The sequence below is a fragment of the Micropterus salmoides genome, unplaced genomic scaffold, assembly GCF_014851395.1.
Source record: "Micropterus salmoides isolate LMB-PRFRI ecotype aquatic unplaced genomic scaffold, ASM1485139v1 Ms_hic_scaffold_23, whole genome shotgun sequence".
Classification (NCBI taxonomy): Eukaryota; Metazoa; Chordata; class Actinopteri; order Centrarchiformes; family Centrarchidae; genus Micropterus; species Micropterus salmoides.
The window spans coordinates 12538827-12556488 of record NW_024041484.1 but is presented as its reverse complement, the minus strand read 5'-3'; the positions used below and the strand labels follow the sequence as shown (position 1 = coordinate 12556488).

The 17662-nt window shown below is 45.4% G+C and overlaps 1 protein-coding gene across 1 annotated transcript in view; it reads left to right on the top strand.

Annotated features, from left to right (window-relative positions):
- The first annotated feature begins 5010 nt into the window (after positions 1–5010).
- lrrc17 (leucine rich repeat containing 17) overlaps positions 5011–17662 on the top strand; it is a 28015-nt gene continuing 15363 nt past the window's right edge. Inside the window, exons 1-3 of the mRNA XM_038738935.1 lie at positions 5011–5352; positions 15785–16157; positions 16929–17421. Of these exons, the coding sequence (XP_038594863.1) occupies positions 15885–16157; positions 16929–17421 (766 nt within the window). The 5' untranslated portion in view covers positions 5011–5352; positions 15785–15884. The remainder of the gene's footprint in view (positions 5353–15784; positions 16158–16928; positions 17422–17662) is intronic.

Genomic DNA, 17662 nt, shown 5'->3' with positions numbered 1-17662 from the left:
TCATGATGGGGCTAGAGGAATAGTCAGGGAATCATCAAAGTTGTCACGCTCTGCCGGTTGGCCATCCTTTGTGTTTACTTTTGAGTTTAGTATCTGCCTTGGTATGTTGAGTTTTGGGTTCTGTCCTGTCTAGTGTCCAGTATCTGTTATATAGTCTGCTTGTCATGTCTAGTCTCTCTGTTTTCCTCTGCTCTCTCTCTGCCTCGTTAGTCTCATGTCTGTCACCTGTGTTGCTCCCGCCCTGCTCGTTAGTCCCTGTGTATATATACCTGGTGTTTCTGTCTTGTCCTTGTCCGGTCATTGTTCATGTTACCCCCCAGTCTGTCGTGTGTGTACTCTCTGCCTGTAACCAGCCTTGCTTGTCTCGTCTCGTCTCGTCTCGTCTCGTCTCGTCTCCCTGTACTTTTGGATTTTGGATTTCTGTTATTCAGCCACTCACCTGTAAGTGTGCTCGCTTTTGTTTGTTTATTAAAACCCCTTGTTGAACTATACCTGCTCCACTCTGTGTCCTGCGTTTGGGTCCTCCAACCTGCCTCCACACCACGATCGTGACAGAATGACCGGACCAATTAAGAGCCCAGCAGACACTCTAACTGAGGAACAGACTGACGTGCTGAGGGAGCTTCTGACGCTGAGGAATATGTGGTATGGGGCTAGTCATGTTAGCCATAAGGCAGCTATCGTGTCCCTTGCCTGGAAGAGCCTGGCTGCTCAGCCAGGAGCAGCAGACTCTCTCCCTGGGTGGGTTTGTGACTTCCTCCACACCTCAGCCAATCCCCCAGCCAAGTCCTCATCAGTTCCTCAGTCTGTTAGCCTGCAAATGGCTAACACCCGGACCGCTAGCCTCCGGCCGTCATCTCCCCGGCCTGCTAGCCCTCCGCCTGTCCTGCCTGTTACCTGTTCGGCTGGCGCTGCTAGCCCTCCGCCTGTCCTGTCTGTTACCTGTTTGGCTGGCGCTGCCAGCCCTCTGCCTGTCCTGCCTGTATCCTGCTTGGCTAGCGCCGCTAGTCCTCCGCCTAGCCTGTCCGTCCGCCTGCCTGCCCTACCTACCAAGGACTCAGGGACTATGACTCTCCTGGCCTACCTGACCATGAAGGCCAGGGAGTCAGAGGCAGCACGGGCAGCTACACTATGGCCTGATAGCCTGGAGGCTAGGTTTTCCCCGGAGTCGTCCTTTGAAGGGAGTCGCCTAGCCATCTTTTCGGGTTCCCGTGGTGGTCATCGGAGGCGACGAGGTCACCATCAGCGACCCGTCGGCAACAAACCTGTCCCCTGGCTTGCTAGAACGGCTAGCCGCCTGCCTGATTCCCGGCCCGCTAGCAGCCTGCCTGCCCACCTGCCTGATCCCCAGCCTGCTAGCGCTGCTAGCCGCCTGCCTGATCCCTGGCCTACTCCTGCTCCCAGGTCTCACTCGGTTGTCCTACCGACACCTGTTACTGGTCCCTCATCGAAGGCCCGACTGACACCAGTTCCAAGGTCTCCGTCAGTGGCCAGACCGGTTCCCGCTCCCCGTGCCCCGTCGGTGGTCCGACCAACACCAGCTTCGTTGGTGGCCCAGCCGACTCCTGTTCTCCCGTCGGTGGTCCGACCAACACCAGCTTCGTTGGTGGCCCAGCCGACTCCCATTCCTCGTGCTCCGTCGGTGGTCCGACCGGCACCTGCTTCGCCGGTGGCCCAGCTGACTCCTGTTCCCTCGTCGGTGGTCCGACCAACACCAGCTTCGTTGGTGGCCCAGCCGACTCCTGTTCCTCATGCTCCGTCGGTGGTCCGACCGGCACGTGCTTCGCCGGTGGCCCAGCCGACTTCTGTTCCCTCGTCGGTGGTCCGACCAACACCAGCTCCGTTGGTGGCCCAGCCGACTCCTGTTCTCCTGTTGGTGGTCCGACCAACACCAGCTCCGTTGGTGGCCCAGCCTGTTCCTCGTGTCCTGTCGGCGGATGGACCGGCTTCAGCCCCGCCGGTGGACAGGCCGACTCCAGCTCCTCGTGTCCGGTCCATGGTCCCCAGCCCAGCTGTCCAGTCGGTGGTCAGGCCGACTCCAGCTCCTCGTGTCCGGTCCATGGTCCCCAGCCCAGCTGTCCAGTCGGTGGTCAGGCCGACTCCAGCTCCTCGTGTCCGGTCCATGGTCCCCAGCCCAGCTGTCCAGTCGGTGGTCAGGCCGACTCCAGCTCCTCGTGTCCGGTCCATGGTTCCCAGCCCAGCTGTCCAGTCGGTGGTCAGGCCGACTCCAGCTCCTCGTGTCCGATCCATGGTTCCCAGCCCAGCTGTCCAGTCCGTGGCCAGGCCGACTCCAGCTCCTCGTGTCCAGTCCGTGGCCAGGCCGACTCCAGCTCCTCGTGTCCAGTCCATGGCCAGACCGACTCCAGCTCCTCGTGTCCGGTCCATGGTCTCCAGCCCAGCTGTCCAGTCGGTGGTCAGGCCGACTCCAGCTCCTCGTGTCTGGTCCATGGTCCTCAGCCCAGCTGTCTCGCCGGCGGTCCTCAGCCCAGCTGTCTCGCCGGCGGTCCTCAGCCCAGCTGTCTCGCCGGCGGTCCTCAGCCCAGCTGTCTCGCCGGCGGTCCTTAGCCCAGCTGTGCCTCTAGAGCACCCAAGTTTTGGGTGCCGACCTCCGAAGAGGTCTTGCCATCGGCCTCCTGCTCGGCCCCCAGTGGGTTTGCTGCCTCACTGTTGGCCGTCCTGCCAACCCCTTGAACTCTGTGGCCCCCTTGTTCTGCCCTGCCTCATGGGTCGTCCCACGGGACGCCCACCTGAACTGTTTTGCCCTCCTGGTCTACTCGGTCGACCTCCGGGTCTGCCTCCTGAACTTTTGTTCACCTCTGGCCACCCGGGACGGCCTCCTGAACTGTGTTTACCCCCTGATTTGCCCGGCCTGTCGGGTCATCCCCCGGGACGACCTCCTGAACTCCGTGATCTCTTTGGTCTGCACGGCCTCCTGGGTCGCCCTCCAGGACGGCCTCCTGAACAGTGTTTTCCACCTGATTTGCTCGGCCTGTCGGGTCGTCCTCCAGGACGGCCTCCTGAACTGTGTTTTCCCCCTGATTTGCTCGGCCTTTCGGGTCATCCCCCGGGACGGCCTCCTGAACTCCGTGATCCCTTTGGTCTGCACGGCCTCCTGAGTCGCCCTCCGGGACAGCCTCCTGAACTGTTCTGTCTCTCTGCCCTGCCCTGCATGTTAGGCCAAGTGCCTTACCTGCCCTGTTTCCTGGGCATGATCTGCCTGTTGGGTGGTTCCCCCGGACTGTTTTGTCCCCTTGGCCTGCTTGTGCAACCTCCCGAACTCTGTCGCCCCCTTGCCTTGCCCTCTGGCCACCCACCTGAGAGTTTCTGGTCTGGCCCTCCTCCTGTCCTCCCTCCGCCCACCCTGGCTCGACTGGCCCTCCTCCTGTCCTCCCTCCGCCCACCCTGGCTCGACTTGCCCTCCTCCTGTCCTCCCTCTGCCCACCCTGGGCCGGCTTGTGCCTTGTTTTTGGGCTGTTTTGGGTTTTGTTGACCGTCTGGAGACGCTCGTCGGTGGGGGGGTACTGTCACGCTCTGCCGGTTGGCCATCCTTTGTGTTTACTTTTGAGTTTAGTATCTGCCTTGGTATGTTGAGTTTTGGGTTCTGTCCTGTCTAGTGTCCAGTATCTGTTATATAGTCTGCTTGTCATGTCTAGTCTCTCTGTTTTCCTCTGCTCTCTCTCTGCCTCGTTAGTCTCATGTCTGTCACCTGTGTTGCTCCCGCCCTGCTCGTTAGTCCCTGTGTATATATACCTGGTGTTTCTGTCTTGTCCTTGTCCGGTCATTGTTCATGTTACCCCCCAGTCTGTCGTGTGTGTACTCTCTGCCTGTAACCAGCCTTGCTTGTCTCGTCTCGTCTCGTCTCCCTGTACTTTTGGATTTTGGATTTCTGTTATTCAGCCACTCACCTGTAAGTGTGCTCGCTTTTGTTTGTTTATTAAAACCCCTTGTTGAACTATACCTGCTCCACTCTGTGTCCTGCGTTTGGGTCCTCCAACCTGCCTCCACACCACGATCGTGACAAAAGTCAATGGAATACATCCTCTGGGGACCATGATGATAGTTTACAGTTTATGTATATTTTAAATAGTGGACTATGCTAAGGCTATGTTTATGTTTTTAATTGTGTTTTTGTGTTTGTGTGGATCAAAACATGCGTGTGATAACATGTAATAATGTATTATATCATGACAACCTGCAAGTAGGAACAGAACATCAAGTTAGTGATGGAACAGGCTGAGATGTAACTTCTGGAGAAGAATCACCTGCTGCGACGTGGTGATGACAGAATTTCATGGCAATCCATCTCAGTTAATGAGATGTTTCAGTCTGGACTGAAGTGGTGAACTGATCGACCATCAGACCGTCTGACTGATCACTAAGGCCACGGCGCTATCATGGCTAAGAAGTATTGCATAAGTGGTTGGTTTCACCTCTCACACTATTGTAAAGTGATACAGTCCACATGATGGGTGGTACAGAACCTTATGAAACCACAAGTGTTGCCTGCAACATGCATGGTAACATGGTTCAAGGCCTTATAACAAAGGAGAGATCCTCTACTGAAGCAACGATCAAAGGCAGATGTTGGAAGTGGAACGAGGCTATTTTGGAACAAACCTGCAAAGAGTTACATCTCAAGGGCATCTCCCCTCTTCTGGGAGCATGACGCAACACACACCCAGACAGACACACACATGGGGGTGTTTTGTAGTGGTGGGTGAGTGCTTTGCCTCTGTGCCACCCAGATCCCAATCTCTCTCTTTCTCTCTCTCTCTCTCGCTCTCTCCATCAGTCCACCAGGCCAGTTAGCAGCATATCCTGGATGAAGTCCGTTGTTTTAATAGATGGCACCAGTGCGGGGTTGCAGCCCTCCTGTGTGTGTGTGTGTGTGTGTGTGTAATGCTAAACCAGACACAGCTTTGTGGCTCCTTTGAGAATCAGCTTTTCTTTGCTCACAGTCTCTCTCTCTGTCTCTCCCTTCACATTCTTGGTGCGATCCAACCGAGTTGGTGAACAGCAAAGGACTGAGAAAGAGAGGGAAAGAGAGAGAGGCAGCTGTAAAAGGCAGTAGTCAATCACTCAGCACAGGCAGCCCGGGGGAGTAAGAGAGAGAGAGAGAGAGAGAGAGAGAGCGAGAGAGAGAGAGAGAGAGAGAAAGAGAGAGTGCAAGAGTTTAGAGAAGCAGCCAGTTGTTCGTCCCTCACTCCAAGCTCTAAGTTTATAGGCAGCCAGGCAGATTTTCTTGGCTTAGATGCAGCGCTCATGACAGGATTAGGAGCCGGGGACGTGGGACCAACCGGAGATCCACAGGTCCTAGTGGACGAGCCCGAGCCAAAATCTCTCCCTGCACAGGTATGACTGAAACCTTCATATTGTACCAAAGTGCATAAGATCTGTCTGTCTGCAAAAGACTGTTCAGCTGAAAGCATCAGAGAATCCCCAATCCTTCCTGATTCAACATTCAATTTGCAAGAAAATTTTTTGGCACCACAGTTTAGTTCTTGGTGATAAAATCTGATTCCCTGAAGGCTTGAAAAGGACAACAGCATATTATTTTAATCTTAATGTGAAATGGTTAAGTTGCAGAATATGAATTAAACCCACCAAAGGATGATATCTGCCTCTTTTTCTTAATCTTTTGTGTGGGTTTTAAGTGTGACTTCCCCCTTACTCCTTTGTTCCTTAGACAGTATTGGAATGCACTGATAGTGAATGCATAGACAAAGAATGAATACAACTCGGCCATACTGGCAACTTACTAAGTGATGATGAAACTGCAAAGGTGAAAATATGAATGGACAGAGATGAGCTACTCACAAGAGAGTAAGCATGTTTGCATAACATGCAATATCGTATTAAGTCATTACATTGTGCTGCTGCACTGCTCTATTTATTGACAAAAAAATCTCTCATTTGGAGTTGTTGAAGTTGTGCAAAGTTTATGGAGTGTTGTTGCACCCTGACGTTGATCTTGATTTTCAGCAAAGAAAATATTCAATTGCTAATTTTAGATTCTTCCCCACTGCTAATTGTGTTATGTAACTGGTTAGTGGTCCAATGCACCATTGCATAAAAGCAATCACACTTCCATGATTAGGCATTCAATTCACTGTGTAGCTCAACCATAAACTGTATATAAAAAGCGCTCAACAGATAGATAGGCACCACTTTTGACATAGTGAGGGGTTAATTTACCCACTTGGACCCTCTTCGTACTGTAAGGAACTCTGTATAGCCATGCCCACCAAATGACTCATGTTCATTGAATATATAGCCAACTCTTGTTAAAAATTAAATAATATTTGGAGACATTGGCGTTTGCTGTGATTCAGGAGATTATTCAGACCGCTCTCTCTGCAGAGATTTCCAAAATGTGAGTGTAAGGTTACAAAATGCTCCAGAGGAAACCAGAGCTTACTGTCCGGTTTGTGTGTACACTTGCAGTTCGTCTATATGCGTGTTAGTGCAGCTATATATGCATCTGCACATGTACATATTGTTTGAGGAAAATTCCAGACTCATGCAGTACAGAGCAGAGCAATGTGTGGTTTGAGTCTGTTTGGAGGATCCTGTACTAAAAAAGGGGAAGAGAAAAGGCTTGTCTTGCAGGTTTCCTCTGATTACAAAGTGTGAGTCCCTTTTACTTAAATTTCTGCTGTTTCAGCTTGCTGCAGTTAAGCTGAAGTGGAACACTTTGTAATAAGAGGAGTGGGGGCATGAGTGGGAGACTAAGGCTTGAAGTGTGTGTGTGTGTGTTATGTGTTTAAGGTGCAGATGTGTCTGGCACCAATACAAAGCAATCAACATAGCTTGGTTGGTGGGGAAGACAGATATGTTTGTGTGTGTGAGAGAGAGAGCACTGTTAAACGTCTTATGACAATTCTTAACTCCCTCATTCTAATGAAACAGTTTGCAAGCCACTCATGATTTTTGATTGCCAAGAATAGAATAGAAAATGGACAACAGTGTAGAATATTGTGTAACAGAAAAAATGTAATGTTTCCCCAACTCTTCATTTCCTCTGTCCCAGAATTTACAAACCTGACACATTTCAGCTCTACAGTAATCTTGTGTTTAATGTTTTATGACCGAGCATTGAGTGTTTTGTAGTTTCAGAACATGATTAGATACAGCCAAGAAACTGGGGGAGATGCCTACATAATGTCAGCTGAAAGCCAGTTGTCTCACTCACGCACGCACGCACACACGCACGCACGCACACAGGAGTTGGTTTTCTTTCTGAGGTTTCTTTTACTGAGGTCAGCATTTCTGAACCCTTCTGAAAAAGATCATTGTCTCTCAACTTTTTTCAATCTCACCTCTGCTCTTCTGCAGAAATATCTGGTCTGGTTTCAATTAGGCTCTTAGGGATGTGTGAGGGTTCTCTCTCTTGCTTGCACTCTCTACATACACACTCTGTGTCACTGTGTCATCCTCTGGTTTAGGGTTCAGGGGCTTGTGGTTAGACTTTTTTCCTCCTCTTCTCTTTACATTCTCATAGCTTGTGGGCCTGCTGTTATTCTTTCCTTGTATTCCTCTCTTTCTCTTTGTTATAGCCGCATGGTGGGTCTGTCACATGGTAACAAGCCACAGACGTTTGGGCACACCTACACTCCATAACTAAAGGAAATTCAGCCCATAGGAAGCAAAGCAAGGTCAGCTTACTGGGAGATTGGCTTACAGAGGAAAACACCCTCACCTTTAAACTTTCTCTTTGTTCTTACCCTCTAACTCTTGCTCACTCTTCTTTTCTGTAATTAACTACCTGCTCCTGCTTCTCCGTCTACATATAGTACCAATGCACGGAGCCTGGATGGATTTCTTTTACAGTTTTCTATTGGTAGCTAAGGAGAAAAGACTTGCTCTTGTTTTTGTAGCCTCCCCTGCTTGTTCTCGCTTTCTCTCTGTAACACAGTGGCTCCTGTGTTTCTGGAGCGTTTCCTCTGGAGGTCTGAAGTCTTTCCATACCCAGTGGCCTGTCCTGTGTTATTGGAGCAGAAAGAGCCTCAACAGGCAGCCAAGGCTTTGTGGGTGCAAGACTGTGGCATTGTGTTTTCAAAAGTGCAGCATGGATAAGATTTTTGTAGTTTTTTGTATGACTGCAAATGTATCATTTAGGAACAAAGTAGTTTCCTCACTGTTCACAGTTGACTTGCCTTTCCTTTTGTTTATATGTTTACATGAAACAACTTTTTGGCCACTTGGGGGCAGCGGAACAAGGTGTGAACACAACATTGATATTACAGATCCATACAAAGTTGCTATGGCTAACGTGTTAGCGCACAATTTCTTATTAGATGTAGCAACACTAGACATAATTTAGAGTCAAGTTTCTGGCTCTTTAGCTGCGAAATACTTTGCTATGTTCACCAGCTAGTCGCTATAACTGTGTCTGTCTGCTGTTTTGTACTGGGAAAGTTGTGTGAAAAGAGGTTTGATGAGAGTGGTGAGAGTTAACCACAACAGTGAAGGAGTGGGTCATAAACCAGTGAAGTGAAAGACGCTAAAATGTTCTGTAATAGCCGAGGGGTTTGATGATTCTCTGTCGGTTCGTTCCCTACGAGTGACCCTTTTCATGTAGACCTAGTCATTTGATCCATTGTTGATACAAAAATATTGATTAGTGCAGCTTTAAGTCAGGAACACAAATGTTTTAGCCTCATTATGTGATGTCCCTGCAGCAGTGGGGGAAATCCAGAGGTCACTAGTGGTTTAGGATTCATATCTCGCCACCATATTAAACTTCCGACCAGTCCGAGTCAAAATGGTTATATGAAACGGGCTGGATTTTTATCAATGGACAAATCGGAAAGGGATACTTTTACCCACTAATGTAATCTGGTAAGGTCTACTGTATTGTTAGTGTATGCTGTTGGCTCTTTCCCAAGTTGGTTAGGACTGTGTGTTCCATGCTTACCAGAAGCACAGCAATGTCACCTGATACCAAACCAATCCCTCTCTCTTTGCCAGGGGGAATTTCCCTTTAACTGACATCATGATATTTTAAATCCAATGCAAGTTCAGCCCGTGACATTAATCTTGTCCTCAGGACTTTCCTTCTGTCTTTTTACTTTCTCCCTCATTTTTCTTTCCTGTCTGAAACATTGTTTGATAGTGGTTTTCAAACGTGTGCTGCCTCCATCTGTATTTGTGTTTAAGTCAGTCAGTCCCTCTTCTCTCACCCCCTCTTCCTGATGTAGGTGTGTTGTGATGGTTTTAGAGACCAGCCTGTCTGTGTGTGTCTCTGGTCTGCTGAGACCAAATGACCCATTTGAGCCCGCAGACAGTTCAGAAAACATATACAGACACACTCTTTCTTTTGTGTCTCTGTTTTTTTCTCTATTCATTGTTCCTGTATGGATGCCTGCAGCATGCATGTCTCTTTTTGTGTATATATGTATAAATGTACTGATTTAATATACAGTTTTAAATGTGTCTACATCTGTGTATGTGCAATGCAGAATTTCGCCCGCTTCATTCTCACACATTTGCAGTTTGACGTTTGGCTCTTTGGCAGAGCACTGTAACTTCCTGTCAACCTGGCTAATGTCACCACTGAAGTCCTTCCAAAGCACCTGGTTAAATTATACTTTCCACTTCATTATGCAACACTACCCTGCATTAGGTGTATGTCATGTACGTGGTGTGCTACTGTACATGTAGTCACATTTTTAGTTTCAACTTTAAGCATTTAATTACACCAAATTACAGCAATGAGTAAGAAATGCAAATCAAAAGAATAAATAAGAGTTGTTTTACCTTCCAGATAAAGGCACATTAAAGCTAGTACAACAGTAAGACACAAGCTATTCAGTTAGAGATGAGTTATAAGTCAACACTCCCCAGTCTGCTCCCCAAAACAAAATTCTACATAGGGAAACACCACAGACATAAGCATTTATTCATTGGTTTGTTTTGATTGAGAGCACACTTGTGCTGAATACTAGCTCTTCCTTACTTGTCTAAAAGACTAGCTCTGTAAATTGTTTTGGTTTGAAAAGCCAAAAGTTTGAAAGATTTAATGCAAGTTACCAGATAATGATTTTTCCATTTTCTCAGCAGTTTCAGAAACAATGACACAGCAAATCTTTTGCCTATGCCATAATCATACTCTCACTGTTACATTTATCTTAAGCATTTACTGGCAGTGGTCTGATTGTGGTCTCCCTGCAAAAATCCACCTAATGAGGTTGAAATGTGAAAGTATTTTACAGTGGTGCCAGGAATGTTAACCAAAAAATAAATGGCAAATAATTAGCACCCAATATAAAAACCAAGCAAGATACCACGAACAGAAGAAGAGGCCTTTAAACTACACACTTGTTAGCATGCAAGACTTCACTAAACTGTGAACAAACTGATAAAACTGTCAGCCAAATATGGCACTACATAAAGTGCTGAGGGCTAGAATATGATCTCCTTGACACACAGAATTAACTCACTTTTTAAATCTGAAGGTCTTTTTCATTTGCATTTTAGACATGATGCCCTCTAACATGGAGTTTAAGAGATACCTAACTTTAACTTAGGAGTTTTAAATAATAATAATAATAATAATCCTTATTTGTAGAGCACTTTTCAAAAACAAGTTACAAAGTGCTTTAACAAGTGTAAAGAATAATACAAAAAAGAAGATAAGAGCATGAAAAATTAATATAAAATTAGTAAAATACAATAAAATAAAAGGGATAAAATGGTGAAACTGAACATGTTAAGATGTCAGATTGTATTAGAGGCTTTGTAGTATTTGTGAGGTAGATTATTGCACTGACAAGAACAAAAGTGTACAACTTAGTTAGAAGCTCTGTTATGATGTATTTCAACCAGCAGTGCTTTTAGCTAAATGCTAATGTCGGCAGCTAACATGCTCCCGATGACAGACTGATGTTCAGCAGGTATAATGTTTACCATGTTCACCGTCTTAGTTTAGCATGTTAGCATGGTAACATTTGCTAAATAGTGCACAAAGTACAGTTGGGGCTAACTAATTCGTTTGTTCAAATTTTGTCTTGGAGTATTGGACAAATTCACTTTTGACCTAATTATGGGGATAGCTGAAAGGGCAGTGGATAATCAAAGTCACTAGGATACATAGTGTGGCTACATGTGTTGACAAATAAATGCAGGTCTCAATTAGACGTCGGGTCTAGTTTTTATAGAAGTTCTTTGGATATAAAATCTCTTAAAACCTGTTCTGACAATTTATACTGTTTTAATTTCAATTTATACTATCGATATGTGCTACTTTGGCATTGTTAAGGTTAGATCGATTTGCATTAGGGTAGCATTTTCCGGCAAGGAAGCATAAATCGTCAGAACATACGGTCACCCACTTGAGCTATTTCTAAACTGCGTAGATCACGCATACAAGTTTAAACTTTTGTCAGTGTAGACATGCTACACATTGTTAGCTCGATTAGATTCTTCACAATTCAATTGTTGAAAAAGTGGTGACTAGCCTACCTTAAAAGTGGTCATAAAGTCCGAACATGTTCCAATCTGTAATTAGTTGGTAATTGTTTACCAATCAAGAGAATCTGTTTTTTATAAAAATTAATTCAAGGTGAACTATGGTAACTTTCAGCTTTCATCCTTTCTAATGTAGGCTACTGGTATTGTGATACGGCTCTTTCTCTCTATGCCTGAGGCTGGCCCAGATGTACTGTCACATGAATAATTCATAATTGATATTTTATTTGATAGCCTAATTTTTATGCAAGTAATATTCATTGGGCTTCAAATAAACAATGATAGTATTTCCTATATTTGCTTTGAAGTTTTATGGTATGTTCTTTATGCATCATCAAAGTTTTCATTCAGCAACACAAAAATCACTGCATAAAAAAAAAAATCCAACTACCATCTTTTCTTTTTCCCACAGACTTATTCTACCATGGTCCAAAATGAGACATGCTACCATTTTTTATATTCAGACAAACTTTATTCTGGTTCAGTACAGATGTCAGAGGCAGCAAATAACATTCTGCATGGTATTTAGAGCAATGCCCCTGAGGAAGTAACTGACCGAGCCCTGAGGTCTTTCTGAGCAATCTTTACAGATGCAGGGAGACAGTTTTCCTCTGAGACTCCTGTGGTTGGTATATACTGACCAGAGGGAGTTGGGGTGGGAAATAATACTAGACTGGAAGGGCTAATTCTGGCTGGCATGGGCATGAGGTGAACCGCAGGGATGGGTTTGGCCTGAGTGGGTTTGTTATGGTTCCAGCTGGAAAGTGTCTTGGATTTTACAGGCTGACCGTGACTGTAGTTTTCTAAGAAAGACTGGACTGTTCTGGCTTAACAGCTGTGATGTTAAAAAGGTCTGCACTGGTCCAAACGGTTAAGAGATGGTTCATTGACTATAGAGGGAAGGAGAAAAAGTTAAAATGCTATTTATTTGCAATAAGTTTTTAAACAGTTTTATCAGCTTGTTTCAAAAACCACTTCCTTCAACAGTGTAACAAACAGCAGTATAATGTTAGGTATCCAATGGCATGTATACCAGTTACGCAAAATGACTGTTTGTAAGAAACACTAAATGTAAACATAACGTAACATAACCTTTGATTACTAGTACTTATTTTACAGGGCACCTTTAATCTTTGTGCCCACACAATGTGTGGTATCCCACCACAATATCTTTTGGAAGAATGATGTTCATCCCTCCATTAGAGATACAGAAACTTAGAGAATATATGCCAAAGGGTACTGGAGCTGTTCTGGAGGTTTGCGATGACTATGTGTTGGTCTCTGTTGGTTTTTGCTTCAATTTGTCACCTGTACATCCCTACTATTTTCTACAGTGTGTTTATTTTGGAGGCTGTGGCTATACTGTACTGGAGTATATGTTTAATCTGAGCCAAACCTATAATTCTTGCAATGTTAGTGTCATGCTTTACCCACTGTGCTGCAAAGGACCACTGTTAAAAGTGGATCACAGTACTATATATAAACCACCTGTACCAGACCAAATGACTTAACTTGAAAACAGTTGTACACAGAGAGACAGAAGGTGTCTGGATCTAGTCAAGACCATGGTCAAGATCCCTTTCCATGCTTTCTACCTCACTGTAGTCTAGTCCGGTGTTTGGACTGGCATAAGCCTTGCTTTGTGTTGAAACATGTCTCTCATCAGCTGCACAGTCATACAGATGAACATGTGCTTGCAGTTGATATACAGTACCCGTGCACATGAACTGACACACACATACAAATATGTATGATTATGCCTATATATAGAGAAAGAAGTACAATCATATAATCACTGACAGCTGGAGGCTGAGAAGAAACAATCCAATCAGTTCCTGTCGGGTTTGGAGTAACAGCTCACTGGAAGTGTATTATTGCATGGGACTGCTGCAGTGAAGGAAATCGAACATTCGTGTTTCATTTGAGACAATTCATAGTTGGACAGTTGGAGAACGCTCAATGGACTGGAAAGTGGGTCCCTTGATACATTCTCAGCTGTTTCTGCCTGTAGCAAGCTAACATGCCCAGTCAGTTATTCACAATGGAATGGCACCATCTGCATTGACAGGCTTGTTCCACTGTGTGAGAGACTGGAACACTGCATTGTGAGGGGGCTGTGGTTTGGTATAGTTGGACTGAGTCAGCGTGCACATGTAAGTCTGTGTGTGTGTGTGTGTGTGTGTGTGGTGTCTTGGCACACCCGTGGACCTTGCCTTTTTGCCTCTGATCACACAAGGGACTCATGACTCACTTTTTTTTAACCATAAAAGTGCACAAACACCTACACACATATTCATAGGCAGCAGGCAGGGAGTCCAAAGCAATTGGCTGCCTGGCAAAAAAAAAATCGCCATCATTATTAAACCATAAATATTATTATCTCCAGTCCTGAAGTTGTCATATTTGTGGCTGGTGTTAATTTCACAGTTTGGCTGTACAAATGGCAAGACAGCAATTTTGCAGGGAAGAGGGAAAAACACAGGTTGGGATGGGTTGGGAAACAGCTAGCCTGGCTCTGGCTACCAGCACCTCTAAATCTCACTAAGTATCTCAATTTATATTACTTTGTTTACTTTGTACAAAAATGGAGGTGTAAAAACAACAAGTTGCCTCGGATAGCTTCCTGGCAACTGCACGGGGACATATAAGACTAGCATAATGTAAAACTATTCCTTAAACTAGGCACGTTTTTAGTTTCCCACACTCAACTGCACTAGTAGCGGATCAGATAATGCTCATATGAGTCATACTTTATGGGTGGGGCCTGAAAGCAGGTAGAGATGGAATCAGCCAGATGAAGACATAGAGAGAGAGAGGTGGGACCCGAGACACGAAAGGTAGAGAAAAAGGCATGTTTAAAAGGATGGCAGGGAGAGATGGAGAGTGAAACATCCGGGTCTGTTTAGTTGAAGGTGGAAAACACTAGGATACCCCAAAACTTTACTACGACCACATTTTAACCTAGAACATGTTAACATGTAACAAATGTTTCTTTTCCTTCAAACCCATTTTCCTTTTTTTCTCTCCCTTTCTCCCCACTTTCCTCTCACTCCACATCTCCACTAATTATTTCAACATGTGCAGTGTTACCATGTTAGTTGTCAGCATGTCATGACATGCCACAAAGACAAATCCCTGTACATTTTATTGTATTTGTATAAAAGTCTGATTATCTTTGCCTACGGACCTTACCGAATATCTTAAATTCTGGCCAATATGTTTATTTGTTTACTTTTTCACATACATGTATACATGTCATGGTACTTCACAGATTAAAAGTTCACAGATTAAATCTGCAAAATGCTGAAAACTTTAACATTTTGTTTTATGTGCATTGTTTTAACCCTTGTACTACTTGTTGCTACTGTAGTGGCTAATGATCTTGTTATGCAACTTCACCTCTGCTACTTCTCTCTTGATGCTGTGGGTTTATCAGCACTTTCAAGCTAGCGAGAAGCTTGCTTATTAGCAAACAATGTAAACAAGTGTGGTGTCCGAACAATAATGCTGCTATGATGCCCATAGGAGGGTTCACTGAGCCTCTTTCCAGCTGCTAGAGTGTTATTTTAAACTGTAATGGTCAAATGCACATATGTTATACACCACACAAGCAAGCCACAACTATCTCAAAGAATGTACATGCCAAATATCACTTCACTTTTGTTTGTATCTTTGATCTTGATCACTGCATCACCGTTACTTTGTCAGGGTGTTTTTTACATATCACCACAGAGCTTCCAGATGAATTTCACCGTTTAGTTAAAAATATTCAACTTCTAACACCTTACCTTTTTGTGTGTTATTGGTCAGTAAAGCATTGGCCGCTATCCCAAAGTACTCTGAGTGGCAATTCACTTGTATCCCATAGAAAAATGAATGGGGGTGAACTTCATTTGTTTCAATTCAAGCTGCGAAATTTAGGCAACAGGACAAATACATCTGCCATCAGCAACAGTTTGAATCTGTGGTTGAAGGACTTTGTTGACAGGTTTAATGCACCTTTAAGTACCCTTTTTGTTGCACTTACCTACTTGACTGAATAATGTGAAACAAAGTAGAACATGAAACAGACCAGAACGTTATTTCTGTTTAATCAATGTTCAAAGCATAAAATGTGATCCAAATCATGAGCGTCTAAAAGCCCAATTTGTGTGGTATAATTAGTTGCAGTGGAATTAGTTAAATAGAGACATTCACTGAACTCACCAACAGTGATCCAAGTGTCTAAATGGGTAAATTGAGTCAATTTCTGCGGACCTTTGAACATTCAACTCCCCCTCTCTTTCTTACTCTGTTTTTCTCTTCATACACACAGCTGTGACCGGCCTCCTGGGTCCTGTCACACAATCTTCTGACAATAGTCTTCCGGGGTTGACCTGATTACCAAGAGGCCTCCCTTCCACTCCTCTCCCATCATGCGTCTCCTCGTCACCCTCCTCCTCTTGCTGCTCCTCCGGTCAGCTGAGCCCAGGAGGGGCCCTCGGTCAGGCGCTTTGAAGAGGAGTGCCGGGATCCGTGGACGGGGCAGAGGCAGGGCCGGAGTGATGAGACGGCAAACTCAGGAGTGTAAGGAATACATGGAGGCGGGGGAGAAGTACCTAGACTGCCAGGACAGGCAGCTGACCACTGTGATGGAGGACTGGCCCAAAGATATTCAGCACCTGCTGTTGGCAAGAAATAAGATTCAGGTATGTACAGACAATTTACACGTGCAAATATAAAGAGACAAGACATAGACCATTGCTGCAAAGCCAACTAACAACAATTAATAGATGAATGTTCAGTACAGTTTTATGTGACAAATGCCTGTTAGTGTCTCAAGCTGCTTACTCTGACCCTAAACCCAGCCAGCTTGTTGATACCATGAGCATCTGTGCACAATTTATTTGGGGCCGAGATCAAAGACAGATCTTCCTGCTACTTACGTGTTCGTGTAGGTTTTTGCATCGCAGATTGAGCACACAGGATGTGTGTGTCACAGGTGTTGAGAGGAACAAAACAAAATGCTTCGCCAGCGAGGTAATAAATACTAAAAGACAAATGAGTTATTAACACTGATCAAACCAGTGAAAAATGAGTGTAATGAAGCTTTACTTTCACCCATTGAGGTTCAAAGAGTTGGGTTGTTGAATGAATGAATAGTGAGGGAAAGAATGCAACATGGATTTCATTTATTTTTTAGCTGTATCTTTGGCTCTGTTGGATTTTGCATCTAATTTTGAAACATTTAAAACTACAATCTGAGTATGAAAGCTACATCCAGCTATTTACTACTGCAATATATCTATACTTTTATAACAACAGGTCAAATGACTATGTGTAATGTGAAAGGTGTAGGTTATGGTGACGAAGGCATAGACAGATATCAACCTCAGTGTAACTCATTCGTCTTTTTACGACTCTCATCTTTGCTGTTTTGATTCAATCTCACTGCTCCCCCCCTCTTCCCCCCCTCTTAGGTTTTGAGGGACAACATGTTCTCTCAGTTCACCAAGCTGAAGAGCTTGGACCTCCAGCAGAACGACATCTCCATGGTGGAGGAGGGAGCGTTCAGCGGCCTATCCCAGCTTACCACTCTGCTCCTCCAGCACAACGGCCTGAAAACAGCCTCAGAGGAGGTCCTGCTTCCTCTCCCCCGCCTCACCTACTTCCGTATCTATGACAACCCGTGGAGCTGCCACTGCCCATTGGACAGCCTGGTAAGGACCCTGCAGGTTCCCAGCAACCGCAACCTGGGCAATTACGCCAAGTGTGCGGAGCCCCAGTCGCTGAGAGGCCAGAAGCTGAAGAAGCTGAGTGTGGAGTTGTTGTGTGACAACCAGGTGGACATGAGGCCGGGGGTTGAAGATGGTGGGCGGCCGAGGCCTCCGCCATTCAAAGTGAAGTCAGAGGCCACATCCATGTGCCACACCTACATGTTCCCCAAACCTCTGCTGGACTGCAGCAGCAAAGGTGAGACTGGCAAGTTCTGCAATCTACTGAAACGTTTTGAAAATTGCAAAATATGTGAAGCACAGATGACATGTTTTGGATCCTATGTCGGGATAACTGATAACAAGCAACCTGTTCCACACATGATATGATTAGTGTGTAGTTTAAGCAGTTGTAGGTACTTTTTAGCGATTCTATGCATGGTTCTATCAATGGCAACATATGCCAATATATGGATTGTCGTGAAGTTTGGTAAACACAT